The 26940-nt window shown below is 56.6% G+C and overlaps 1 protein-coding gene across 13 annotated transcripts in view; it reads left to right on the forward strand.

Annotated features, from left to right (window-relative positions):
• Positions 1–26940, forward strand: part of CUX1 (cut like homeobox 1) — a 313006-nt gene that overhangs the window by 180899 nt on the left and 105167 nt on the right. For all 13 annotated transcript variants that reach the window (XM_051837966.3, XM_051837967.3, XM_051837957.3 and 10 more), the window contains exons 5-8: positions 14298–14435; positions 17840–17963; positions 23282–23358; positions 25280–25346. In XM_051837966.3, the coding sequence (XP_051693926.1) occupies positions 14298–14435; positions 17840–17963; positions 23282–23358; positions 25280–25346 (406 nt within the window). The remainder of the gene's footprint in view (positions 1–14297; positions 14436–17839; positions 17964–23281; positions 23359–25279; positions 25347–26940) is intronic.

Below are 26940 nucleotides of genomic sequence, written 5' to 3' on the forward strand. Positions count from 1 at the left end.
GCCATCGAGAGCGGTGCCCTCCCGGAGCTCAGCTAATGCGGGCTTCGTCTTTCGGCCTGGAAGCCAGCCCTGGCTCTGTGCCCATCCCTGCTCACCATCGTGCTGGCTGGACGTGGCCTTTGGCTTCTCGTCCACCTTGCTGAGGTCAGAGGGCAGCCCGCCGCTTCGGTTCCCTGGGGCGGTTCCAGTTTGCCCCATGAATCCACCGGGCTCCCTCTGCCGTCTTTATTGTGGGCTGGTTTTACGCCGTGACATGTGCGTGATCCAGACGCAGGGGCGCTCCCAGGCTTGCACACGCCCCAGCTGCTTTCCCCTCGGTGCACCTGTGCTCACTCCGGCGGCCCGTGCACTTGAAAAAAACACAAAAGCCGGCACACCTGTCCTTGGTGTTTGTGTTTATGAATCTACTGATGCTGAGCTGCGTGAGGCCCGGACTGGGCACGGTCCCCAGATGGGCATTCCCTGCTAAGCCGGCCAGCGCCACGAGAAGTCTGCAACCCTCTTCTTGCTGCTTCTCCCCACCCCCGGCTCAAGATGTGCCGAGGTCAGGTTCACGCTCTCCCGCTGCCGGCACTTCCCGGCAGCCCACCGCACACACCGGGTCCTGTACTCTGCTGAACCCCACCCCCCGCCCCGTGCCAGGGCTTGTTCAGTTCCTTTGAGAGAGTTTGCCACACTTGAATGGGTAGCGTGGGCGGCCTCCGCCCCTCACTGTAATGGTATGAGGAATAAATGTCTCTGCTTTGAAAGCGTGACCCTCTCCGACGGCTACAAGTGTTCTGGAATGATCTCTCCCAGGCTCTCGCATTGCTGGCATGTCACTGCGCTCCGAGCAGAATGGCGACGGCCCGCACACTCTGCCGGCCCTGGACCCGCGTGGGCGGCTCACTCCGGCCGCCTGCTGCTTCTCAGCGATTTTACAATGAGCCTGTCTTTGTTTGTGCCGTCGGCGGGGGAGGGGGCAGCAGCAGCAATCAGTAACGGCCGTCCGCTCGCTATCTAAGTTTCTGCAGAACTCTTAGGAATGTGTTCCAAATAAGAACTCCGTCATCGGAGCCTTTCTGGCCTCCTTAGAAACAAAACCCAACTGCGACCTTCCCCTTCCCCCACCACACCTTAGCAGTTGTATTTTTGGGTCCCTGACGGAAGAGCTGGACGCAGTGTTGGGAGAGCCAGGGCCTGGGCCCGCGCACTGCGGGGCTCGGCCGGCGGGAACATCTGTTTGCAAGGTGTCGCTGCTCCCTCCCTCTCTCGGTAGCCCCCAGGTAAGAACCACATCTCCCTCCTCACCGAGATGTGGTTCAGCTCCTGCAGACGCAGGCCCTCCCACCACAAAAGCAGTGCCTGGAAGGGTTTATTTTAAGATTTAAATCTTGGGAAGCACATTACCAGTGACATAAAATATTCATTGACTCATGAAACACAGCTGGAACTCCATGTTTCAGGACTGAATGTCTCGCTGCCTTTCCCTGGGAGAGGGGCCTGGGATGGCGAAAAGCCGAGGCGCCGGCGGGAAAGAGCCCGTCGAGGCCCCTGCATTGCCAGAGCCGGCTACAGAATGCCAGCGCTCCACGGGTGCCCCCGGCAGAGACGTCTGCTGAGAGCTGGGGAGACCATGCCTGGCGAGTGTCCCCCACAGGCCTGGCATTGCAGGTCTGGAAGCAGAGTGGGGCGGTATCATTTCAGAACCGCTGCGTCCTGCTTCTCCACAAACATAAAATCATAGCAGCCTGGGCTTTGCGTGCCCGGTACCTTAGAGGTTAGGACGCTACAATCAGGAAATGTCTTGTTTCTCTGTCTTTCTCTCCTGCCTGCCCCTCGCTCAGGATCCCATAGGAAGACCCCTCCTCCCCCAGGGAAACCTGACGAAACCTTGGGATTTTGTTAGGAGTGCCTCCATGTTTTCCACGCTAAGAGCGGAATGGGCGTAGCGCAGGCTACGGAAGCGTGGCCATCCCAGCCGGCTTCTCGGAGGATACTCCAGTCTGCGTGTTCCTGGGCTCCTGGCCTTGGTGCCCCAGACCTGGTGCCCACAGCCCCCTGCAGAGAATCCTGGTGATGTCACTGACCTGAGAGGGGCAGGGACCCCTCTACAAACCATTTGTGATACTGAAAATCAACTCTAGGGCATGTGAAACAGGACAGACAGACGGACAGGGGAAGGGGAGCTGCTGCCAGGGCATGCAAGCCGTGGGCTGTGCGCTGTGCTGCCTCCTGCTTGGCCGGTGGGTCCCTGGCCCGGAGCTGGTCCTGCCGGCAGCCGTGGGGACAAGGGACAGTCATGCGCTGCCCCAGCACTCAGGGAATTGGAAACTGGACTGGGAAGGCAGCTAGCAGATGGTCCCGGGGCCTGAGCCGACCGCTGTGCAGTGCGCCACAGGCTTGTAACCCCGGGGAATGGGCGAGCGCAGCCGCATTGGCCTCCGAGCCCCCGGGCCCCGGATCAGCAGCGCTGCCCTGGTTTCCAGGGCTTTCCCTTGTGTTCCTGCCCATGCCCAGTCCCACCGCACGGCCGCGTGAGAACAGCCTGGGCGCGAGCTGGGGCCTCGTCCTCTGCGAGCCCGCGTGGCGAGGTGTGTCGCCTCGTCCCCCTTGCCGTGGCCGGGGTGGTCCTGGCACGCTGGGTATCCAGACGGCTTTTCATCAGTCGCTCATCAGCATGCTAATTGCTGTATGACTAATTATGCCCTGAATTCCAGTTGATTTTCTTAATGAGACAGCTGGGTTAATTATGTAATCGTGTGATTGCATTAGCCTGGAGTGCCCTGGCGAAAAGGAGCGTCTGCCACGCTGTGATGTCATTGCCGGAATGGTGCTCACAACGGCCGCATTCACCCGGGGACTGGCGGCAGGGGTCAGCCCCGCGCCCACAGAGCTCTCTGCGCAGACCCGGGCCTGCGGTCGGTGAAGTCAGGGCTTCCCAGGCCTTGCAGGAAGTGAAGACACAGCCCGCCACAAGCCCTCCCTGTGCCCCCTGGCCGAGCCCGAAGCCCACCTGCCACGGCTGTCCGTGGAGTCTGGGGTGAGCTTCGCTTCTTCCAGCCCTGCCTGCACCCCCACTGTGGCCAATACCTGGGGCGAGACGGCACTTCCTGCGCAGCGGTGCAGGGATTCCAGAGAAATGCCCCTGGAGGGGCAGAGGGAGTGACAGCAAGGGGCACACAGCCACGCTGGCCCAGGCCCACTGCTCCGGTGCCGCCCGCGTGTGTATGCTCTGATACCCTCTTTAGCCCGTGGGCCCCCACACACTTCCGATTTCCTGGGGAGACACAAAATACCTGGCCAAGTCCCCTCCTCACCTGTTCGCACTTTTCTCCCTGGCTGAGCCCTGGAGCTCCACCCCCCGGGGCCCTCCAGGGATGCTCCGTGGCGTCCCCACGCATGGCAGCTGCACAGGGTCTGCCCAGGCCAGCAGTCTGGTCTCTTGCCCATGTACCCCAAGAGTAAGCACTTTTGAACTTATACCCCCGATGCATTCGGATTTAATATTTATCCACATGCTAGGCATGTGTAATTATAGTAGTTTATGAAGTGCGTTGCCAATCTTAGCCCAAAAGTGGAATTAAAGGACGGGACGAAGAGTAGAAAGGAGTGAGTTTGTTAAAGTTTGATTAGCAGTACACAGGCATGATCGTGTGTGCAGGCCCCCCCACCCCCACCCCGTAAGCCTGGATTTCCAAAATTGTGCACCAAAATAAACATCGTTTTATGCCACTTCCCTCAACACTTTAAAAAAAAGAAAAGGGCGGCCGGCGCCGCGGCTCACTAGGCTAATCCTCCGCCTAGCGGCGCCGGCACACCGGGTTCTAGTCCCGGTCGGGGCGCCGGATTCTGTCCCGGTTGCCCCTCTTCCAGGCCAGCCCTCTGCTGTGGCCAGGGAGTGCAGTGGAGGATGGCCCAGGTGCTTGGGCCCTGCACCCCATGGGAGACCAGGAGAAGCACCTGGCTCCTGGCTCCTGCCATCGGATCAGCACGGTGCGCCGGCCACAGCGCGCTGGCCGCGGCGGCCATTGGAGGGTGAACCAACGGCAAAAGGAAGACCTTTCTCTCTGTCTCTCTCTCTCACTGTCCACTCTGCCTGTCAAAAAAAAAAATTAATAAAAAAAAAAAAAAAGAAAAGGGCTTATTTATTTATTTATTTTGAAAGGCAGAGACGGACAGAGAAATCTTCCATCTGCTGGTTTACTCTCTAAATGGCCACAACAGCCAGGGTTGGACCAGGCCAAAGCCAGGCTGGGAGCTTCTTCCGAGTCTCCCACATGGGTGCAGGGACCCAAGCACTCGGGCCGACTTCCGCTGCCTTCCCAGGTGCGTTAGCAGGGAGCTGGACCGGAAGGGAGGCAGCGGGGACTTGAACCTCCTGTCTGAGGTGGGGTGCCCGTGTCCCTGGCGGTGGCTTTGCCAGCCGCTTCCGCAGCACCCTGATGTAGGTGGGACCGTTCGCTGGATGTTGCTGTCACGTGTTTGGGGATCCATCCTTGTCCTGGTGTTGGGATCCTTTTCCTTCTCTTTGCAGGGTGTGTGGCTGCGTAGCAGGTGGCTTATTCGCCCGCTGTGGGGGTGGGGCAGGGTGACCTGTTGGGATACCTGGGTTCAAGTCCCAGCTCCTGTTGATTCCGGCTTCCTGCTAACGTGCACTCCGGGAGGCAGCGGGTAATGGCTCGGTTTGTGGGGTCCCCGCCATGCGAGCGGCCGGCCCCAACTGAGTCCTGGGCTCCCAGCTTCCCGCTGGCCCAGCCCAGCTGTTGGCATTTTCTCTCCCTCGCTCCTCTGCCCAGCACATAGATAGCACACGTGAAAACTAAATCTTTTAAACCTACCATGGATGTTCAGAGAGAGTTGTTAGGTGGATACATTTCCATTGCGCTTGGGCACATACCTGGGAGTAAAGTGGCTGTGGCGTCAGTGGCTGAACCGGAAATGAACAGTGGCTGCGTCATCGCCTCCGCCCACAGGGAGCAGGAGCATTCCTGGTGCTCCAGGTCCCCGCGTCATTTGATGTCGTCTAATTCTAGCCGTTCCAGCGGGCTGGTGATCTATCCCGTTGTGATTTGAACTCGCATTTCCCGATGACCAGTGATACTGAATGTTTTTTTTTTCAAATGCCTCTTGTTCGTTCATAGATACTCATTTGCAAAGTGTTTTGATCTTCTGTCCATTTTAAAAATGACTTGTTTGTCTTATCTCTGTTATAAATGTTTTGTGCGTCCTACACACAAGTCCAATGAGATATATTCACTTCATATATTCTCTCCTAGCTGTCATTTGAAGAACTGAGTCCCCCCACCTCACTTCATTAAAATCCAAAGTTTGTTCCTTGTTTGGTTTCTTCTTTTGACTGAAACCATTGCCTTATCCTAAAATCTCCTGGTTTTTTGTTTGTTTGTTTGTTTGTTTTGATTTGTTTATTTTTTGGAGAAATATAGGGTTTTGTCCTTTCCCTGTGGGCTTGATACATTTTGATGTGATTTTGATGGATGGGGTGATGGATGGTGAAATTCACAGTACATCTGTGAGTTTTTCTCCAAATCAGTTTGCTAACTGGCTCTCCGCTGGGATGCTGGATTTCCCACGTCGGCTTTGATAACATGCATCCCTGATTTTCATCAGAGTTCAGCTGCATCTCTGGATGAATCTGAAGAAAGCGCACAACGCCGCCGAGTCTCGCGGTCCGCGCGTGGTGTGCGGATCTAGGTCATCCTTGATTTTTCTCCACGGCGTCTCACAGCACAGTCTCCGAGCCTGGCACGCGCTCGCTTAGTTCAGCCCTAAGTGGGTCAGCGCTTTCGAATGCTACAGTAAATGATCCACTTGTTCTTTTCCAATTGTTACCTTTTATATAGAAAAGTAATAATGCTTATGTAATCTTATATCTGTGACCTTTTTGTCAAGATGTATTTTATTTATCTGCAAGGCAGAGACAGAGCGAGATCTTCTGGCTGCTGGTTCACTCCCCCAAATGGCCACAACAGCCAGGGATGGGCCGGGCTGAAGCCAGGAGCCTGGAGCTCCATCTGGCTCTCCCACGTGGGTGGCAGGGGGCCAAGCACGGGGTGTCGTCTGCTGCTTTTCCAGGCGCATCAGCAGGGAGCTGGCTCAGAGGTGGGGCAGCCGGGACTGGAACCAGTGCCCGTGTGGGATGCCAGCCCTCCGCACCGCAACACCAGCCCCCGTGTCCTTATATTCATCTTACTCACTCTGGAAGTCTCCTGTTTTCCTTGCACCGTTCAGTCTGTGTGCCTTGTAATTGTTGGAGTGTTGCTTGTGCTTTTGTGATAGAAGGTCCCTCACAGGTTTCTCTTCCTTGCCTTTCTGCACTCGCTGCCCGCAGTGTGGAGTAGAGCAGAGGCGCTCGCCTTGGTCCCGCGGCAGGGGCGGCATTGGCACTTGGCGCCGTGCAGTTTATCAGTGAGCCGCCGGTGTTGTAGTCCTTTCAGACTGAAAACAATTCCTCTGACCCCTACTTTGCTGAGTGTTTTTCTCATGAACAGGTATTGAACTTTGTCAGGTTTTTTTTCCCCCCTGCGTCTCTAGAAACGATCATACTGTTTTTCTCCTGTATTTTCTTTCTTTCTTTTTTTTTTTTTTTTGAAATATTTATTTTATTTATTTGAACCACAGAGTTACAGAGAGAGATAGAGACAGAGAGAGAGGTCTTCCATCCACTGGTTCACTCCCCAGATGGCCACAATGGCTAGAGCTGCGCCCATCTGAAGCCAGGAGCCAGGAGCTACGTCTGGGTCTCCCATGCAGGTGCAGGGGCCCAAGAACTTGGGCCATCCTCCACTGCTTTCCCAGGCCACAGCAGAGAGCTGGATCGGAAGAGGAGCAGCCGGGACTAGAACCGGCGCCCATATGGGATGCCGGCACTGCAGGCCAGGGCTTTACCTGCTGCACCACAGCGCCGGCCCCTCTCCTGTATTTTCTTAATCTGACGAGATAGTCTCATTTTCACGTGTTGAGCCTGTTTGAACGACTTGAACAAAGCTCAGCTTGGTTGTGACACCTTATGCTTTTTATATGTTGCTGAATTCGACTTGCTACCATCTTACTAAGGAGTTTTGCCTTTAAGTTCCTGGGGGATAGAGAGCTATGGGGTTAACCTCAAAGTCTTTAACAGATATAAGGCTATTCAAGTGTTTTGAAATTTTCTTCTGGAGTCGCTTTTGGTAATTGAGAAGTTTTTTCTGGAAAGAGCTTTGTCGTGGTCGGATTTAGGGGCAGTGCCGTGGCGCAGTGGGTTAGCCACCTCTCGGGCTGGCGGCATCCGTATCAGAGGGCCTGGTTTCAGCGCCAGCCCCTCCGCTTCCCATGCAGCTCCCTTCCTGCTCACGCACATCCTGCGAAGCCACAGGTGGCGGCTCAACTATTTGGCTGCCTGCCACTTCCTTGGGAGATCCAAACTGAGCTCCTGGCTCCTGGCTCTGGCCTGTCTCAGCCCTGGGTGTTGCAGGCATCTGAGGAGTGAACTGGTCAGTGGAAGATAATGTGTGTCCCTCTGTCGCTCTGCCTTTCAAATAAATAAATACATCTTTTAAAAAAATGAATTACCGGGGCCAGCACTGTAACGTAGCGGGTAAAGACACCGCCTGCAGCGCCAGCATCCCATATGGGCGCTGGTTCCAGTCCGGCTGCTCTACTTCCGATCCAGCTCTCTGCTGTGGCCTGGGAAAGCGGTGGAAGATGACCCAGGTCCTTGGGCCCCTGCACCCACGTGGGAGACCTGGAAGAAGCCCCTGGCTTCTGGCTTCGGATCGGCACAACTCCAGCTGTTGCGGCCAGTAGGGGAGTGAACCAGCAGGTGGAAGACCACTCTCTGTCTCTGTCTCTCTCTCTCTCTCTCTACCTCTCCTTCTCTGTGTGTGTATAACTCTTCCTTTCCAATAAATAAATCTTTTTTAATAAAATGAATTACCAAGTTTGTGGATGTAACATTGTTCACAATACTTTACTGTCTTTCAAATGTCTTTCCTCCTTTCACTTCCTGGTCTTGGAACCTGTGGGTTATCATCTTGTTCCTTCTCGATCAGCCTGGCGGGAGCCTCAGACGTCGCGATGGTTTCTGCAGCACCAGCTTTTGTTTGCATCGGTTTTTCTCCGCATTCCTTATTCCCCTTTTTCTCGCTTTCTGGGTTTTTTATTAGCTAGCGTCTACTTACTCCCTTTGGCTTTAAATGGCCGCCTTTTCTCACGACTCAGAGTGGAAGCGCAGGATTCTGCCTTTAGTCCAGGCTTGCGTGGTCTCTGCTGTCAGAGACGCATCAGGACTCTGGGTGTCACCGTGTCTGTTCTGGGTGCCGACGCTGCGTGTGCGTCATGAGAGGACGTCTTTCAGCCGCTGTGGAGGGCAGTGTTTAGGAAAGTCAGGCCGCGTGATGGTGTCCTTGAGACCTTCCGTGTCCTTAATGATTTTGTGTCTAATTGTATCATTCGTTAGTGCAACAGGAGTTCCAAACCCTTTAACCAGTGGTGTGGATTTCTTTTTCACTCCGTCAGTCTCTGACTGGTGTGTTTTAAAGCTTTGTCTTGGGGGGTACACACCTTTACCTTTAGGATTGTGAGGTTTGCAGTGATGTGGTTCTTTGAAGTTTATACAGTGTTTTCTATTTCTGATGATGTCTATTCTGCTGCGGTTCCCTTTGATTTTCCCTATCGTCACTCCAGCTTTTCTTTCAGTTAGTATTTTCTTGGAGTCAGTCTGTCTTTCTTTCTTTCTTTTTTTTTTTTTTTAAGATCTATTTTATTTATTTAACAGGCAGAGTTACAGAGAAAGGGAGAGACAGATCTTCTACCCTCTGGTTCACCCCAAATAGCCACAGCAGCTGGGGCTGGGCCAGACTGAAGCCAGGAGCTTCATCCGGGTCTCCTGTATGGGTGCAGGGGCCCAAGTGCTTGGGCCAGCCTCCACTGCCTTCCCAGGTGCATTAGCAGGGAGCTGGATCGGAAGTGGAGCAGCCGGGACTCGAACCAAGGCCCATGTGGGATGCTGGCATTGTAGGCGGTGGCTTAACCTGCTACGCCACAGCACCAGGCCCTTGTCTATCTTTTTCTATCCCTACCTAGTCACTAGTAACTGCCCTGTGTATGTAAGCTGCACTTCTTATCAGTCGGGGTGTCCCGGCAGTCTGCCTCTTGACTGGAACGTGTGATCACTGTAATTATGGGTAAAGCTGAGTGTAAATCTACCATCTTACTGCTTGTAAGTCAGTACACCACCTTGACTTTGTCCTGCATTTACCTCGCCTGTCTTCCTCCTGTTTTCCACGTGGTTATCTTTATTTTGCTCTGCTTCCCCATTGCCTTATCAGCTGTAGCTGTGTTTTACTTACCCGGTGCTCGCTCACCTCCGGCCCGGCGTCCACTCCCCACACCCTCCCTTCAGGGGCTGTCGCACTCTTCCCAGACCCCAGGAGCTGCACGGTGCACCCGGCTTCTCCCTGTTCTGCGCACCGGTTCCTCGTTCTGCTTCTCCCTGCGTTATAACCTGCGAGGCATTGTCGCCGTGTTTGATAGCTATCTTCTAAGGAAATTAAACTCGAGAAAATGGCATTCCTCTTACCCATGGACTCACCGTCCCCAGGTTGTAGATCCAGGCTTGCCACTGGCCCCGTGTTCCGTCAGTGTCCGGAGCTTCCTTGAACAACTTCTGTACCCTAGGTGTGCTGGCAATTAACTTTGCCAGCCTTTGTTTGGGAAGAAACTCTCCACCATGACCTCATTTCAAAGGGGAATTTGGGTATAAAACCGTCTGATGGTTTTGGTTTTGTGCATCCTCTCCCAGAATTCACTGCTCCTACAAGAAGAGTCCAGGCCTTCTTGTCTTTCTTCCCCAGGATTTGAAGAATCTCCCTTTCTCTGCCTTTTTAAGGTGCTTTGGTTCTTTCAGATTTATTTACTTATTTTGAAAGGCAGTTGGAGAGAGAGACAGAGATCTGCCATCCGCTGCTTCACTCCCCAGATGGCTGCAATGACCAGGGCTGGACCAGGCCAAAGCCAAGAGCCCCATTCCCCTGATGGCTCCTCAGCACGGGGATTGGATCCAGGCTGCCCTGTGGCTCCCCACGGAGGCTCCGGAGTCCAGCGGGGTCCTTCGTTACAGCTCCTGCCTCCCTGCTCATTGTGTTCATCTTTTTCTTTAAATCCTTGAGCGTAGGCCTCTTCCCCCGAATGCTCCCCCTGCCCTTTGCACAGGGACCCCTCCCCGTGTCTGCCCCGGGCCACATTCCCCTCCCTTCTGGGCCTCTGCCCTGGCTGAGCCCTCGTGGTATTACCCTCCACCCCCAGTCACCTCCTCGGGGAGGCCCTCCCCGGCCTACCCCGCTTCCTCCCTGTGGCACCAAGCCGCGCCGTGCCACGCCACATCACGCCACGCCCCGCCACACCCTGTTTCTTCTCCCGAAGGGCAGGACTGGAGAGGATTCCCTTTGGTTTGGATTTGCTGCCGACCGCGGCCCCTCAGCACCTCCCATGGTCCTGCGGCCGTCCGCTCCACGTGGGGTGCCGGCGCTGAGCCCTCCCGTGGATCCGACAGTGTCTGCTCCCTTCCTGGCTGTCCTGTCAGCTCTGACACCCACACACGCTGACTGCCCCACAGTCTCCACGGGTCTAGACTGTGTGTGTCTGTTAGGGGAACTGGCCCAAGTGTCACCTCTTCCTTAAATTTAAAAAAAAAAAAATCAAGCCAATGCAGTTTTCCCCAATTTCTCCCCCTGGGCGGTCCTGCACCCTTCTGATGGTCAGGGTGGCCTCTGTGTCTTGACCTTTGCCACGTTAGGGCTTTCCTGCGTGCGGAAGAACCTCGCTCACAGCTGGTGTCGGCCTGGTGCTGTCCCCACGCCTTCTCTGCTCCTAGACAGCTTCAGCACAAAGGCTGGGCGGGTGTGGTCGCATCCCATCCCAGCGGGCGGCCCCCCCGGGGGGGGGGGGGGGCAGCAGGCCCAGCCGTATCGACTGGGTGTGCGGCGGGCTGCACCACGCAGGTCTGTGCCGGCGTGTTTGCGCAAGAACAGAATCACCCAGCCTCGTGTGACTGCCCGTTCTTTAGTTTCACTGTGGGGCCTACCCCAGGCCTTTCCCAGAGCAGAGAGCGGCTTAGGAAATGCTGGCCCGGGAAATTAGTACCCGAAGAGACAGTATAATTTAGCTGGCTGCTGATTCAGGAAGCAGAGTTGTTAATGAGAACTTTGCATACCTGTTTGCCCGCTCCCTGTCCCCGGGTGAGATGCCAGCGCCTGACACATCCCAGAGCAGCCACCCTCCGGCCCCAGGCTGTGCGGGCTGCAGCGAATGAGCTCATGTTACCGGCACTTAGGGAAAGGTGTTGGAGAAATACAAGTGAGGGTGGTGGTGGTGTTTGTTATAATTATCTTCTCTGCGCCCCAAGTTGCAGAAGGAGCTAGACCTCAAAGAGTGTTTTAGGAATAAGCCATTAGATCATTGTAACACACTTCGCGAGGGGTGCACGGGGCCTGCTGGGTGGCATCAAGGAGGAGGAGGCCGGCAGGACAGGGCTTTGTTGGTGCTGGCTTGCACTTGGGCGTGTTCCCCTCTCCCCCACCCCTGCCTCCTCCAGACAGTTCCCTCATGGAGCTGCTAAGGTCTGAGGCTTCTGGCGTTGGGAGGAAGACCTAACAATACCTGTGTGGGGCTGAAACGGCAGGCATTGTGAATCATTGCAAATCATTAACGAGACAGAGAGCTATGATTTCCCCAGATTAACATGCAAGTTGGGGTTTGGCCTGCCGGAACCCATTGTTTTGGTCTCCAGCTCAAACTTGCTGGAGTCATTATATTGTCATGCGGTAATTAGCTGTTCCTTTAATACAAGTAATAAAAATTAAGCCTAAGAGGTAGTTTAACAGTGTCTCCTGCATCTCCCAAAACAATCTTCAGATGCGGCAGGCACTGAGTCACTTGACTGGATTCGGGTTCGAGGCGCGATGCGTAGAGATGTCGGGAGGCTGAATCTGTCCTTTGTTCTCTTTTGCTGCCCGGGCATTCACCTGCAGTAGGGGTGAGTTAAATATCGGTGCCCGAGTGGTCGTCTGCAGTGCAGGGCTCGGCAACTCCGTCTCCACGTCTGGTTGCCACCCACTTGGTGGTGTGCATGCTGTATGTGTATGTCCCTGGGTTCCTCGCTGAATCGCAGGAGAGAAGCTGTCTTTTCCTTTTAGTCAAAGCAGATCTAGTGGATCCTGGCCTTTGAATAGGAATGGACTGGAAACACAGTTGATGGGAAAGTTAGAGAGCGGGGAGCTGACTGCTGGCTTGGTTCTTTAAAGATGGTGTTTGTGCCCAAAGTCGCTAGAACTTCCTACAGTGGCCGCGGCTCCCCGTCCGGCCTCCGTGTCAAGTTCACCTTGTAGATGCAGGTGGAGGAGGCAGGGGTCTCGCTGCCTGTCTCCTTCAGGCTGCCTGCTCTGCACGAGGCCCCGGAGGTGGGGGTGGGGAAGGTACCCTTGGAAGACCCCAAAGCTACAAACAAAGCAGCACCCAAGGGCAAGCGTTAGCCTCCCAAACACTCGCATCACAGCTGCAGCTGCCAGCTAACGCAGACCCCGGGGGTCTCTGGGTCCCTGCCACCCATGCGAGAGACCTGGACGGAGTTCCCGGCTCCCAGCTTCAGCCCCGGCTGCTGCGTGCATCTGGGGAGAGTCCACTCGTGCTCTCTCGCTCTCACTGTCTCTCTGCTTCTCAAATCTAAAAGGGAAAATTTGACGTGCAGCTGCATCTAGAATGTTCTGAGGAATTGAGCGTCTCGTGTTATTACTAGTCCTGCTTGCAAAGAACTATCTCCCCAGAATAGCTGTGGAGATCTAATTTAACATAAATATTGTAATGCGGAGTGAAATAATGCTGGCGAGCGGGCCATGATGAACTGTGTATACACAGGGGACGGAGCCCGTGTGCAGCCCCGGCACCCGGCTGTGCTGACGTCGCCCGCGACACAGCCCAGTTGTCTGCCTCTTGTAAACTCTGCGGAGACGTTGGCACCGCGACGAATTCCTGGCTCCTGGTTCGCTGGGGCAGGGGAGACCCAGCCCATGTTTCCCGGAACCCAGGGTGGTCTGAAAAATTAATGACTCTGGCATTTGAAACTGCAGTGAGCTCTTGGATATATACCCCTGTTGATCCGCCCCGCTCTGTGTTTAGCATTCCTCTGCGGGAGCCGAAAGGCCCGCGGCCGCCTCCCAAGTGATGCTGGCGCCCACACCGGAACACGGGGCCGGCGCGTCTCCAACCAAGCCCAGTGGACTTGGGGGTTCTCCCAGAGCTTCCCGAGGAAGCGCCCCACGGGTGCCCAGCAGGTGGCCTGGAACTGCCTCCTGGGTAGCACAAGGGACACTTGCCATCTCTCCGTCTTTGCTGAGCCGGCAGTAAAGCCGGCAGCCAAGAGTGCCCTAAGTTCTGTGTCTGCGATCTGACTCGAGGTTAGAACCCAGTTTCTTGTAAGTAAACCTGGCCGCAGATATCGCACGGAACTGGCCCAGACTCCATCCTGCTCACGTGGCTCTGCTGTGTTCCAGTTGGCAGTGGGACGGCCAGAACCCTGGGCACGCCGGGGCATGCTGGGTCACAGCGGTGCCTCCGTAGGCTTCTCCGGTCTAGGGGTCAGCAGTTGCCCACCTCTTCCTGAAGAGCAGCCCTGTCCTGCAGTAGGGTGGCGTCTCGTAAGGCCCAGGGGTTCAGTTCCACCGCTCTGGCCGTGACCTTCCAGGTGAAGAATGGTCACTGGGAGCCGGCAGCCTCGTTCTGTGTTCTGTGCCCGCTCTCCAGGCGGGCCTCTCAGCTTCTCCAAGCTTGCCTGGCCACTGCTGTGTCAGTCTCTCTCCCAGAATCACTGTCGGGGCTCAGATGAGAAACCGCTCTGGATTCTGGAATGTTCGCAAAGTGATCGGGGTCGTTCCCAACTTCATACGAGTTTTGGAAACTTTGAACTCGCAGGTGCCTTGCCCGCACAGAGCTCAGCCCCAGGTGTACAGCTGAGTGTGCTGGGGCTCCTTGCCTTGGCGCCGCCGCCGTGGAGTGTGTTCCCCTTCTTATCAGATCAAAGAATGAAAATCATTACAGCGTTGCGTCACCCGCACCAGAGCCACTGGCAGGTGCCAGCGAACCCCACGGCTCTGCCCACCCCATTTTCATGAGCTGAGGACACTGGGGTGGGGGTCCTAAGTTTGCAGAATGGCAAAGGAGCACCCCCATGCAGCCTGGGGGCTCCTGGGCCGGCGCCAGGACAAGGGGGGGGGGCGCGACCGCATCAGAGTGGAACGATTGATGTGTGCGTTCCTGTCGTGCAGATCCCGTGCCAGCTCTGGACCTCGGGCAGCAGCTCCAGCTCAAAGTACAGCGCCTGCACGATATTGAAACAGAGAACCAGAAGCTTAGGGAAACGCTGGAGGAGTACAACAAGGAATTTGCCGAAGTGAAGAATCAAGGTTGGTGGGAAGCGCCTGCTTTGCTTCCCTCCCTCCCTCTCTCTCTCCCTCCTTCCCCCCCTCCCTCCCTCCTTTAACGGGCTTCCCTGTGCTGCTGGGACGAGCTGGGACCGCTCTCCTCCCGTCCCGGAGCTGGGATGGGACGAGACCGAGCGTGTCGTTAGAGACAGGTAATGAGGCTGCGCCCTGCTTCGGAAGTGAAACCTTTCCCGGCACAAGGGCCGCTCTGCCAGGACCAAGGGCGGCTCCCAAACGCCCCTCCTGTGTCATCAGGGGCCCCGGGCGACACCTGTCAGGAAGCCAGCCCCTGATCACAGGGTCCCACACGCCGTGGGGACAGGAAGGTGGCGGGACGCGTCCGTCCTCGAAGGCTTCGGGCTTCGGCCCCGCCTTTCCCTCGTCAGCCTCACCTGTTCACCGCGCAGCTCGGGAAAGAAAACCCGCCCTTGGTGTGGAGGCCCAGCTGGCCACAGGCTGGCCCTTGGCAAAGGCCCCTCTCCTGCCCCGAGAGAGCCCTCCGAGTCCCCGCGCCTGGGGGCTCCCGTGGCTCCGAAGCCCAGCAGCTGCACACCGCCCCAGGTGTGTGGCCCTCCTCAGGCCTGCGGGGGAGGGGGAGGGGAGGTGAGGCAGCTTCCGTGCCCACCCGACCCCCCGCCCCCCTCCACGGCGAGGGGTTTAATGGACGCCTAGGGCTTGGCAGCGAGATGGTTGAGGGAGACCTGTTCTGAAAGCACCCTTGGCCCTGAAACCATGGAGGAGGCCACTGCAGGAGGCAGGGTTGTCCCCGGCCATCAACATCTGGCTGTGAGCACTGCGGGGGGAGGGCCCCCAGGCTCAGGGTCCAGCCGGGCCCCACCTGCCCCTGGCCTCACAGAGAGAGTGCTGAGCCCTCCGCCTGACCTGTGGAAGGCGAGCCCCTGGGCTCCCTCCCCCGGGGCCCCTCTGAGAGAAGGCTCTGCCCTGCCCCCCAGGACCATTGCACACATACACACATGCACACACACACATACACACACACACATACCCTGTACCTTTTTTTTTTTTTTCTTCCCCCTCAGTGCCCTCTGGTACCTGAACTGGATAGATGTGCTCCAGGCTCTCTGTTGACTTTGCCTTTGTTTTCTTAGAGGTGCAGCAGGTGGCCCCCTGGGGTCAACCTGTGCCAGGTTGTCCTTCCCTTCCCGCCATGTGGCCAGCGCCCCGACCACCAGGGCTGAGCGGCAGCCATGACGGAGTGTGGGGTGTTCTCTCCCACAGAGGCCTCTCCGTCGAGCTTTCAAAACTGAAATCCAGGGGCCGGCACTGTGGCCCAGTGGGTTGAGCCACCACCTGTGTCAATGGCATCCCATCTGTGTACGGGTTCAAGTCCCCGTTGCTCCTCTTCCAATCCAGCTCCCTGCTGATGCACCTGGGAAAGCAACGGAGGATGGCCCAGGTGTTGGGCCCCTGCCACCCACATGGGAGACCCGGATGGAGTTTCAGGCTCCTGGCTTTAGTCTGGCCCAGCCCCAGCTATTGGGCCATTTGGGGAGTGAACCAGTGGATGGAAGATTCTCTCTCTCTCTCTCTCTGTAATTCTGCCTTTCAAATAAATAATTTTTTTAATGAAAGCCATGGCCCTCTGCAGAACAGAAGCTCTGGGGAGCCCAGGGGCCTGGCTTGAGTCCCTCTGTCACCCTGGCCGTGAGCTAAAAGCCTCTGTGTCCCGGGGCTCAGTGGGCCTGAGGGCGACTCCGCGTTCAGGAAACGCCCCGTCCTGGCCAGCATCGCATCTGATTTTCTGGCCACAGGTTTGCCCGTCTCAGGAAGGATGCCCTTGTCCTCTCTTCCTCCCTCCAGCACCGACTCTCAGAATTGAGAGGGGTGGGGGAGGCACAGTTTTAGTCACTGCGGTAGCGTAGGCGGTTAGAAAGTTAGAGGGAGGAATTTCTGTATCATGAGCACACTCATCACACCACACACACACACACACACTCAGACAAGCGCTAAAAAGATAAGTGGAGGCCCCGGGCATCACTAGTGAGGGTGAGCTTGTCCGTGCCCTTCTGCCATGTGGGGCACCTGCTGAGATGGCCAGGGGTGACCTGGACGCAGGCCTGGCACCAGCAGGCCAGCAGCTGCAGCATGATGAGCCCCCAGCTTGGGCTCAGCCTGCCCGGGAGCAGCACCCCATACCCTCCCCAGAGACCTCGCGAACACGGAGCCCAAATGCCCTGGGAGGGGCACGGGTGTGCCCATGGAGACCAGCCTCAGGGTCCAGCTGCCCAGAGCCCTGACCGTCCGGGAGGGGTCCCGCTCCTCCTCACCGCCGCCCTGGCAGCTGGGCTCAGGGTCTCGTGCAGGTGGAAGGCCCCAGTTCTGCCTCCGCACTTCCATCTGCCTCTCTCCATCCGAGGAGAGCGCTCCGGGTTCCCCTAATGCGGGAAGCCAGTTTTTTAACTCTGCCAGGCCGCAGCTCCTGCCTCTGTTGGAGCCACAGCCTTTGCCCATGCAGTTCGGGCCGTGCAGCTCGCACCGCAGTGCAGGTGGAGGGTCCCGGCTCTCAAGCAACCCCCTGGTCTGAGTCAGGCCCTGCTTCGTCCATGGCATCCACGCTGCTGTTCTGGGTTTGGACACTTGCCCGGGACCGTGCAGCGAGTGGGTGTCGGGGGAGCCACTGCCAAGAGCTGCATGGCCCTGGGCTTTGCCTGGACAGCCCTGCCTCCCTCCTGAGGGGCCCTGGGCCTCGGAGCACTGAGCGTCACAGGGTCCCCTTCAACACCCAGCTGCTGTCCGAGGCCCTGGCTCTCTTGCTGCAACCCTGGGCACTTGTAGGCTACACTCCAGGCCCTGAGCATCTCCCCCCAGGCCTTACTCATCCATCCGCTCCATACACCACAACCCACGTCCACATCCCCAGCCTGGGGGAGGCCACTCCCCACACCCACGCTCCGGGGCGGGTCCTTGCAGCCCGGGAGACACCTCGCGTCTCCAGGCATTGGGAAAGAGCCCCACCAAGATGGCTTCCTTCCACAAACCTCTGTGCGAGGGAGCACTTAAACCCACGCTCACGGTCGATGCCTCTTCACCAGTGAGAGCCCACCCCGCTCTTTTTTATTTTTATTTTTTTTATTTATTTATTTTTTTTTTTTTTGAGTCATGCTGGAGAATCCATAGCCCTTCTTCCCAGCAAAACCCATCGATCCTCTCCAGCCCAAGCGTTGAAAGTTCAATTTAACATTTAGGGAGTAAGAGGTTCTCCAAAGGGACTCGCAGCCATTGATTTTGTGTCGGGCGTTGAAGAGCTGACGTTTTGAACGCAGCGGCCCCTCTGGCGGAGGGGAACCTCGCGCACGCAGCCACGGGGCCCCGCGCTTCTCAGACGCGGCTTCAGTTCTGTTTTTTGTTTGTTCCCCTTTCCGCAGAGGTTACGATCAAAGCACTCAAAGAGAAAATCCGAGACTACGAGCAGACCCTGAAGAACCAGGCCGAGGTCATCGCTCTGGAGAAGGAGCAGAAGTTACAAAATGATTTCGCAGAAAAGGAGAGGTGAGAGCATGCGCAGCGCGGCCTGGCGCGGCGGGCGTGGCGGCCGCCAGCAGGAACCCCCAGGGCCCGAGCGAGGCCGGAGCGAGGCCGGCGGGGCCTTGGGAAGTGAAGGTGGCCCTTTGTTCTTTGTGTGTGAGATTCCCCAGAGGGAAGCGCCCGGGTCTCTCCCTGTTGCTGGGTGTGGTCAGGCAGGTGGTGAGCAGAAGGCATCTCTCAGGGCCCTGCGGGTCCAGGCTGGAGCCCGAAGCGTGCGTGGCGAGCGAGTGGCACCAGGGATGTGTCCCCGGGAAGCCCTGGGTGCCACCCGAGCTCCCTCCATCTTCATACCTAAGTTCTGATGGACAGCATCTCACACACACACACACACACACACCTACACACGCACGCACATGCACACACACACATGCACACACACACATGCACACACACGTGTGCCTAGTCTTGGGGATTGCCTTGGTTTGGTTTGGTTTTGCTCCTTTCCATTACTCCACAGCGCCTCCTATAGCGAGGACTTGGCATATGGTGTCCCTAAGCTGAAAACCCGAAATCTGAAAAGCCCAGAACGTTTTCACTGCCATCATGATGCAGGCTCAATGGTTGGGTCCCTCCTGCCCATATGGGAGACCCAGATTACTGAGGTCCTGTGCTCCTGGCTCCTGGCTTCTGCCTGGCCCAGCCCTGGCTGTTGTAAGCATTTGGAGAGTGAACCAGTAGATGGAAGATCGATCTCTCTCTCTCTCTCTCCCTCTCCGTCTCCCTCTCTCCCTCTCTCCCTCTCTCTCTCTCTCTTCCTCTCTCTTCCTCTCTCTTCCTCTCTTCCTCCCCCTGCCTTTCAAATAAAATAATGAGTGAAAAGTTTTGGATTTTTTCATTTTCAGATCAGGGTCGCCCAACCAGTAAAGTCTGTGCAAATGCCCTGGAGCGTGAGCCCCTGTGGTCCCAGGCCTCGCAGCCTGTGTCGGCAGAACATGTCCCTGCACCCTGGGGTTTGTGTGGGTTTGGGAATTCCCATGGCCTCCTTACCCAAAACTTTCCTCACAAGAAAGAGTTGATGCAATGCTTTGATGAAAGTCAGATTTCTTATATATTAAAAAAAAAAATCTGTAAGGGCTGTTGAGTTTACCAGTTCCAATGTAAGTTGGATTTTTTTTTTTTTTTTTAGAACTCTTTGGTTAAATTGAAATATAAAGATGTAACTGGGGCATGCCGGTTAGTAGTAAGGTGCCTGGTTTGGTGCTGGATGGGATGGGGTTTTGCTGTGTTGTACTCAGCAGGCGGCCTTTGGAAAGAACAAAAATGGTACTGGCTACTTACCCAGTGCCCACCACATGTCCAGACTTTGCCAAGCCGAGCGCCCGTGACACAGCTGCCAGGCAGACTGACTGGGTTTACAGAGGGAGAGACCGGGCCATGGATGAGGTACCCACTCAGCCCCCACAGATAATCAAGCCAGAGGTAGGACTGTATAGCCCCACCTCAGGGGGCCATGGAGGAGACCCCCTGCCAATGTGGAGTGGGTCCCAAGTTACCACCTCTTGGGATCTAGCTCTGTATACCCAAAGAGGTTGCTCTCTGCATTGTTGCTGTGGATTCCTTCTGAGGGGAGGAGCGTGGTGGGGGCAAGAGGCGCGGAGTCACCACACAGACTCTGGGAGTCGGGTGAAAGCGGGCCAGAAGCGAGCAGCCGGCAGACTCGTTTATTTCAGTTGGTACAGCAGCTTATATAGCCAAGGCAGCCAATCCGGTCAAGGGGCGGTTTATGCCCTAACCAATCACAGCCTTTTGCCAGGCAGTTTCCAAAGCCATCCAATCACAGCCTGTTGCCAGGCAGGCTCCGTTGCCAGGTGGGTTCCAAAGCCATTCCTGAGTAACTGACCTACGCTTGCCAGTGGCCATCTTGGCGTGGCCTTCTCATTCCACCACACTGCATTACTGGCCGTGGGGAGCAGGGGTGCAAGCCGTGTTGGCGCTGCCGTGAGAAATGGGGACGTGAAAGGTGGGCCACCCCCGCGTGCTGCAGCATACAGCCTTGGAGATGCCCAGGGCCCAGAGAGGGCCCCACCTCCAGTGCGAGACACACAGAAGGAAGCTGCACGCCATGCTACGGCACCTGCCCGGAGCGCACCCACACCTTGCAGAAGTGTGGAAACCAGTTGATAAGCAAATCAAACTATGTAAGTTTTCATAATAGGAAAAAGAGTGAGATTACTGGAAGAATAGAAAACCATTTGGAGGGGAGGATAAAGCTAGATTGTTCTTTGTATGAAGATATCGAGGTGAGTCTAGAATTCCACTATTAATAATTAAATCACATGCATACCGGAAGAGAGCTCGGTGCATATTTAATTCTTAATAGCGTGGGAGTGGGGAATCTTTCTAAGCATCCAAGAAAAATACTATTTAAAACTTCAAACAGGAGCCAACATTATGTCATAGCAAAGCCCCTGCTGTGGCCCCAGTATCCCATACAGGGGCTGCTTCATGTCCTGGCTCCTCCAGTTCCCATCCAGCTCCCTGCTAATGGTCTCAGAAAGCAGTGGAAGATGGCCCAAGTGCTTAAGCCCCAGCCATCTATGTAGGAGACCCGGATGAAGCTCTTGGCTCCCAGCTTCGGCCTGGCCCAGCCCCAGCTGGTACAGACGTTTAGGGAGTGAACCAGCAAATGGAACAGTTCTCTCTCCTTCTCCCTCTCTGTTTTTCAACCCCAAACCCTATACCCTCAGTAGTGCTGAATTTCAAATAAAATAAATCTTTTTTTTTTTTTTTTTTGGACAGGCAGAGTGGATAGTGAGAGAGAGACAGAGAGAAAGGTCTTCCTTTGCCGTTGGTTCACCCTCCAATGGCCGCCACAGCCGGCACACTGCGGCCGGCGCGCCGCGCTGATCCGAAGGCAGGAGTCAGGTGCTCCTCCTGGTCTCCCATGGGGTGCAGGGCCCAAGCACTTGGGCCATCCTTCACTGCACTCCTGGGCCACAGCAGAGAGCTGGCCTGGAAGAGGGCCAACTGGGACAGAATCCGGCGCCCCGACCGGGACTAGAACCCAGTGTGCCGGCGCCGCAAGGCGGAAGATTAGCCTTTTGAGCCTCGGCGCCGGCCCAAATAAACAAATCTTTAAAAAAAAAAAAAAAAAAAGCATAGCTTTGGGGCTGACATTGTAGCGCAGTGGGCAAAGCCGCCACCTGTGACGCTAGCATCCCGTATGGGTTCCAGTTCAAGTCCCGGCTGCTCTACTTCCAATCCAGTGCCCTGCAAATGTGCCTGGAGAAGCAGCAGAGGACGGCCCAGGTACTTGGTACTTGGTCCCCTGCCACCCACATGGGAGTCCAGGATGGAGTTCCAGGCTCCTGGCTTCAGCCTGGCCCAGCCCTGGCCATTGCAGCCATCTGGGGAGTGAACTGGCAGGTGGAAGATCTCTCTCTCCTCCAACCCCCTTTCCTTTTCCCCTCCCCTTCCCTCCTTCCCTTTCTCCCTCTGTAACTCTCTCAAATAAATAAAAACAAAACCAGAAAAGCACTTTAAAGCAGAGTTTCATGGGCAGGCATTTTGGTGCTATGAGTTAAGCCACCGCCCGCAAAGCCCACATCCCACATCCCAGCGCTAGTTTGCTCTCTGGCTGCTCCACTTCCTGTCCGGCTCCCTGCTAATGCACCCTGGGAGGCAGGAGAGCATGGCTCAAGTGCTTGGGCCCCTGCACCCAATGTGTGAGACCCGGATGGAGGTCCCGGATCCTGATGGCATCCTGGCCCAGCCCGGGATGTTGCAAACATTTTAAATAAACACTTAAAAAAAATCAGACTCTTAATAACCTTTGACAATAAAACAAAATTTCAAGAGCATTCACAAACTGGGAAGAATATTTGCACCACCTAAAAACAAAAGGGCTGATTTTCTTTATATGCAGAGAGCTCTTTCAAATTACTAAGAAATCATCAATTCTACCCAAAAATGAGCAAAAGCGATTAGCATTTCACATAAAGAGAAATGTGCAGCTTTCCTCAGTGGTACAAAGTTAAGTCTGAGGGGCCGGTGTTGTGGCACAGCAGGTAAATCTGCTGCCTGTGATGCCAGCATCCCGTGTGGGCGCCAGTTCCAGTCCTGGCTGCTGCACTTCCAATCCAGCTCCCTCCTAATGCACCTGAGAAGGCAGTGTTAGATGAGCCAAGTCCTTGGGCCCCCGCACCCACCTGAGAGACCCAGATGAAGCTCCTGGCTTCAGGCTGGCCCATGGCTGGCCGTTGGGGGAATAAACCAGCAGATAGAAGTTTCTCTCTCTCTCTCTCTCTCTCTCTCTCTCTCTTCCTCCCTCCCCCCCGCCTCCCTCCCTCCCTCCCTATGACATAAATCTTTTTTTAAAAAGTTAGGTTTGATTTTATCCAGCATCAGCAAGGTGAACATGCTGTCAGGAGTTTCAATTGGTGAGGGTTTCCACTGGGAAAGTTCTCGATACCTTACCATGCGTCGCTTTTGACAATACACATTTGCCAAGAACTTTTTGAAGACCCTTGGTTTGCACCAATTTCAAAAAACTGTGTAGTCCATTTTCCGCAAACTTTTGAAGCAGCCACGTATGCCCAGAGTTGAGCATTTGAAATCTGGAGGTAAAAACACCCAGCAGGGTGCTGTGACCCCCTTGGCCGGGAAAGGAAGGAGCAGAGTTGGAGTTTGTGTTTGACCCTGATGTGCTACACTGTAGTACATCAGCTGCTAGTTTGTATCTCACTGGCCTGTTATGTGCCGGCTTGCAGTATGTAAATGAATGCCCCTACTTGTAGAGCTGCGCTCCAGAGCAGGAGGGAGCAATGCTGTTTGCTGACTGGGGACTTCACGTAGAGACCAGGGGGAGCGTCGAGAACGTCCCCGTTAGGGCTCGCGTGGCACCTGCACTGCACGGTAGCGCGGATGAGCAGCTGTCGCGGCTAGTTAGCACAGCCTTCGTCCCAGCCCACCCCTTCCTCGCGTCAGCAGAATGGAAATGCCCTGGGCTTCGTGGGCTCGTTGCAGCAGACAATGGCTGTGTGATGGTGATGGTCGCTTTCTTTTTTAATATCTGCCATCTCATGAGCAAGATGGCTTTAGAATGAACTCCTCCTCCCCGTCTCCCCATGTCCTGCCCTGCAGGGTGCGCCCCTCAGATTCTGCAAAGTCAGAGTGAACAGTCCCACACCCCGCAGCGTATGCAGCCCCGGGAGCAACAGGCCAGCGTGTGCCCACCACCAGCTGTGCCTGGCAGCCGGGAGAGCCGCTGGGGGTGGCACAGAGGTTGCCCCTGTGTCTCTGCCCATCACCGAGATGACCAATTGGACCTCGTTGTCTTTCAGAAAGCTGCAGGAGACGCAGATGTCAACCACGTCGAAGCTGGAGGAAGCGGAACATAAAGTGCACACTCTGCAAACAGGTTTGCTGCTCTCTGTCCCGGCTGAGCCCTGTGGGAAGGCAGATGGAGCATTGCGGGGGCAGCTTCCCCACCCGGACGGGTCCCCTGGGCTACCCGCTGGCTGAGGCCTGGGCAGGACCCCCCCACCCCCCAGCCAACCCCGAGCTGACGTCATTAGTCCTGACATTGAGTTGTTAATGGGAGGTGGGAGGATCTGAATTCCATTTTCATCCCTCGTGCTCTTTTTCCAACAAACACTTCTAAATCACCAAACTGTCACAGGCTGACATTTCATTTGCAACAATAATAGGAAAAAAAAAAAAAAACCTTACTTCTCCCCTAAGTGAAGTGCAGGAGGACAGTAATAGCAAACCTTTAAAATTTAAAAGACACCCAAAAAGGTTATGCTGCAGTGGGTATGGCGTCTTCCAACTTTTTTTTTTTCCTCTGAAGAGGGAGCCGCAGCGGGCAAGTCAGTCAGAGCTGGGAGAGGCGCCCAGGGAGCTCCTAGTCCCCAGTGCAAACGCGGACTCTGGAGCGGAGGAAGCAGTGACAACACATTGCCCCAGAAAGTGACCAGGCCCACCTGCCGATGGGTGACAGCAAAGCAGCCCTGAGGGATGTGGGCCGGGGCCGGGAGCAGGCAGTCCCCAGCAGAGATGCCAGGCTCACACATGCGTGACAACGTGCCGGCTGTGCCCGGCCGCCAGGGAGAGGCCCGGGAAGTCAGTGGAAGGTGGTCTGGCCTCTCAGACTGTCAGGAAGTTCTTTTTTTTTTTTTTTTAATTTTTTTTTTTTTTTTGACAGACAGAGTGGACAGTGAGAGAGAGAAACAGAGAGAAAGGTCTTCCTTTGCCGTTGGTTCACCCTCCAATGGCCACTGCGGCCGGCGCACCACGCCTATCCGAAGGCAGGAGCCAGGTGCTTCTCCTGGTCTCCCATGGGGTGCAGGGCCCAAGCACTTGGGCCATCCTCCACTGCACTCCCGGGCTACAGCAGAGAGCTGGCCTGGAAGAGGGGCAACTGGGACAGAATCCAGTGCCCCGACCGGGACTAGAACCCGGCGTGCCGGCGCCGCAAGGCGGAGGATTAGCCTGGTGAGCCGCGGCGCCGGCTGAGGAAGTTCTTAATACCCAGTGCCGGTGAGGGCACGGGAGGTGGTCAGGCACGCACGGAGTGGCCGATAGTGATGAGGGCCCCCGGGCAGCTGTGGGGCTTCAGCTCAGGGGTGTCCTGACACACAGGTGCCCACGCCACACTGCTAAGGGAATAGGGCAGGTGTCAGGCAGGGTGCCGCCGTCCCGTTTGTGGAAGGGAGAGGAGAACATGCGCACGTGTGTGCACACGGTCACGGGTCCCTCAGTAACAGGAGCACACCGCGAGAAGTGCCTTGCTAGGCAATTTCTCCCGTGTGCAGACTCGAACCTGGGTACAGCGGGCAGCCGCTCCACGTGGCCTCTTGATGCGGACGCTCGGGGGGCAAGGCTGCTGCTGGGCCGTGCAACTCGCTTTCCCCGTGGACGTCTTTGCTCCTGTCGGTAGGAGCGCACTGTAAATCCTGGCAGTCCACAGCCAGAGTCGTGATCACGGTCAAGTACACTCGTGGGCTGCCCGGGCCAGCAACGCCTTGGACGCCTGAGCAGTGTGTCACCCAGGGCGTCTGCAGGGTCACGAGGTGACAGGAGTCTGTCACACATGAGGCCCGGCACTCCACGAGGCGTGAGTGCGCGTGCAGCTGTGTGTGGGATTTTTTTAAATAACAAGATGTATTTAAGAGCCCCAGGTCTACACAGGAAGCTGCTCCCCAGGGTCCTGTCTTGGGAGGCGCAGAGAGGAAGGGACCTTGCACCTGGCGTCTCTGCCCCCTGTGCACGTCCCTGTGCTCCGTCTCCATTAGAGGACCCATGGCTCACATCACGGTGTCCTGCTCTCTGCATTTCAGCCCTGGAAAAAACTCGAACGGAATTATTTGACCTGAAAACCAAATACGATGAAGAAACCACCGCAAAGTAAGTCTCCATGCATCATCCCCCCACCCCCACCAGCCGCGTGCGCTCACTCGGGTCACGCTGGGCATCGCCAAGCAGGACTGGTTGTCGAGGGCCCTGGACGGCTGCAGGGACCCCGAGCCGTTACTGTGGGAGACTGCTCCCTGCGCTGCCGTGGAGCGCCTCAGTGCCCTGCCTCGGTCTGGGGCAGCTTGGGGAAGGACCAGCTTGCGGAGGAGGGGGCGTGGATGTGGTTACGGAGGTCGGTCTGCACGGGTCACTTCTCTGTTATGTTACCTGTGCCGGACCCCTGGGCAGGCCTGTGTCAGGATGGGCGCGTTCCCTGCAGGTGTACTGATTTCGTGTCAGGACACACACCCATTTGGACAGGGCTGGCTTCCTGCCCGACTCCCATCAGCAGGAAGGGAGCGTGACCCACCGCAGGCCCACCACAGAGGCAAGCATCACATTGCCACAAATCGGGAAAAGATGTAGAAGCGACCGAGGCCGCTCCTGGCCATGGCCGCCTCTGCTAACACCCAGGCAGGCGGCAGTGGGCGAGGGTCTGAACCACCGTGTCCTGTTCTGGAAGGCGCTCTGGCTTCTGTAGACACCAGCAGGGTGGGTCTCGGGCTGTCCAGCCCAGCACTGAAGGCTCTGTTGCACTCCCAGATGCCTCTGCGGGCACTGAGGGGCCTTCAGGGTCGCACCCCCGCCCCCGGCTCCTGTGTCACCAGGGGTGCGGCACCTCAGCTCCCCTCTGCCCCCACACACTTGCCCTTGGGTTTGAGGGTGCAGCTGGGTTAATTGACCCCAGGACAGTGCATGGGTGGGCTCTTGAAACCCCTATGCTGGCCAGCGCCGCGGCTCACTAGGCTAATCCTCCACTTGTGGCGCCAGTACCCCGGGTTCTAGTCCCAGTTGGGGCACCAGATTATGTCCCGGTTGCTCCTCTTCCAGGCCAGCTCTCTGCCCAACCCTGGTGGTCGGAACTGGCTTAGATCGCGAACAGGAAACTCAGGCATCAGGACTAACATATCCCCGTCCGTCTGGGTGACTGCACCTGGCTCGCTGACGTGTCTCACCCCCGTGGAAACCTCCAGGTCACGGTGCTGCCCCTGCTGTGTAAAATGTGGCTTTGTGTGCATGGGGGGAGCTGGTGCCGGGGCAGGCTGGTGGCTGAAATTTCACCCTGAAAATCGGAGACCCTGGTGTTAGCTCTCTCCCCCTGGGGGCCTCCCCGTCTGAACACGGTGTGGCTGTTGATGGAACAGTAGGCAAGCACCTGTCCCATCCCCGCTCGGTAACCCACGGCCTGGGAGTCACTCACCCCCGGCAGTAACCACGCGGCCGGCACCTGCCAGGCTGAGAACTCAGCACCTGGACGCGGCCGCCTGGGCTCTCCCCTGCTAGCGCAGCGTCGCTGGGACATGATCTCTCTTGGCTTGATGGCACAAAGTGGGCGACTCTGAAGTGGTCGCATCTCAGTCTGACGCCTGCGGGCCTGCATCCCTTGTCCGCGGCGTCTCCGTCTCTTTCCCAGCACAGTTTGGTGACAGTGTGCTGGCGCCCCGGGGCGCCCTCTCTCGGCCACGTGTCGTCTTGCTGGCTGACC

The sequence above is a fragment of the Oryctolagus cuniculus genome, chromosome 19, assembly GCF_051225735.1.
Source record: "Oryctolagus cuniculus isolate XC-2025 breed Fujian yellow rabbit chromosome 19, ASM5122573v1, whole genome shotgun sequence".
Classification (NCBI taxonomy): domain Eukaryota; kingdom Metazoa; phylum Chordata; class Mammalia; order Lagomorpha; family Leporidae; genus Oryctolagus; species Oryctolagus cuniculus.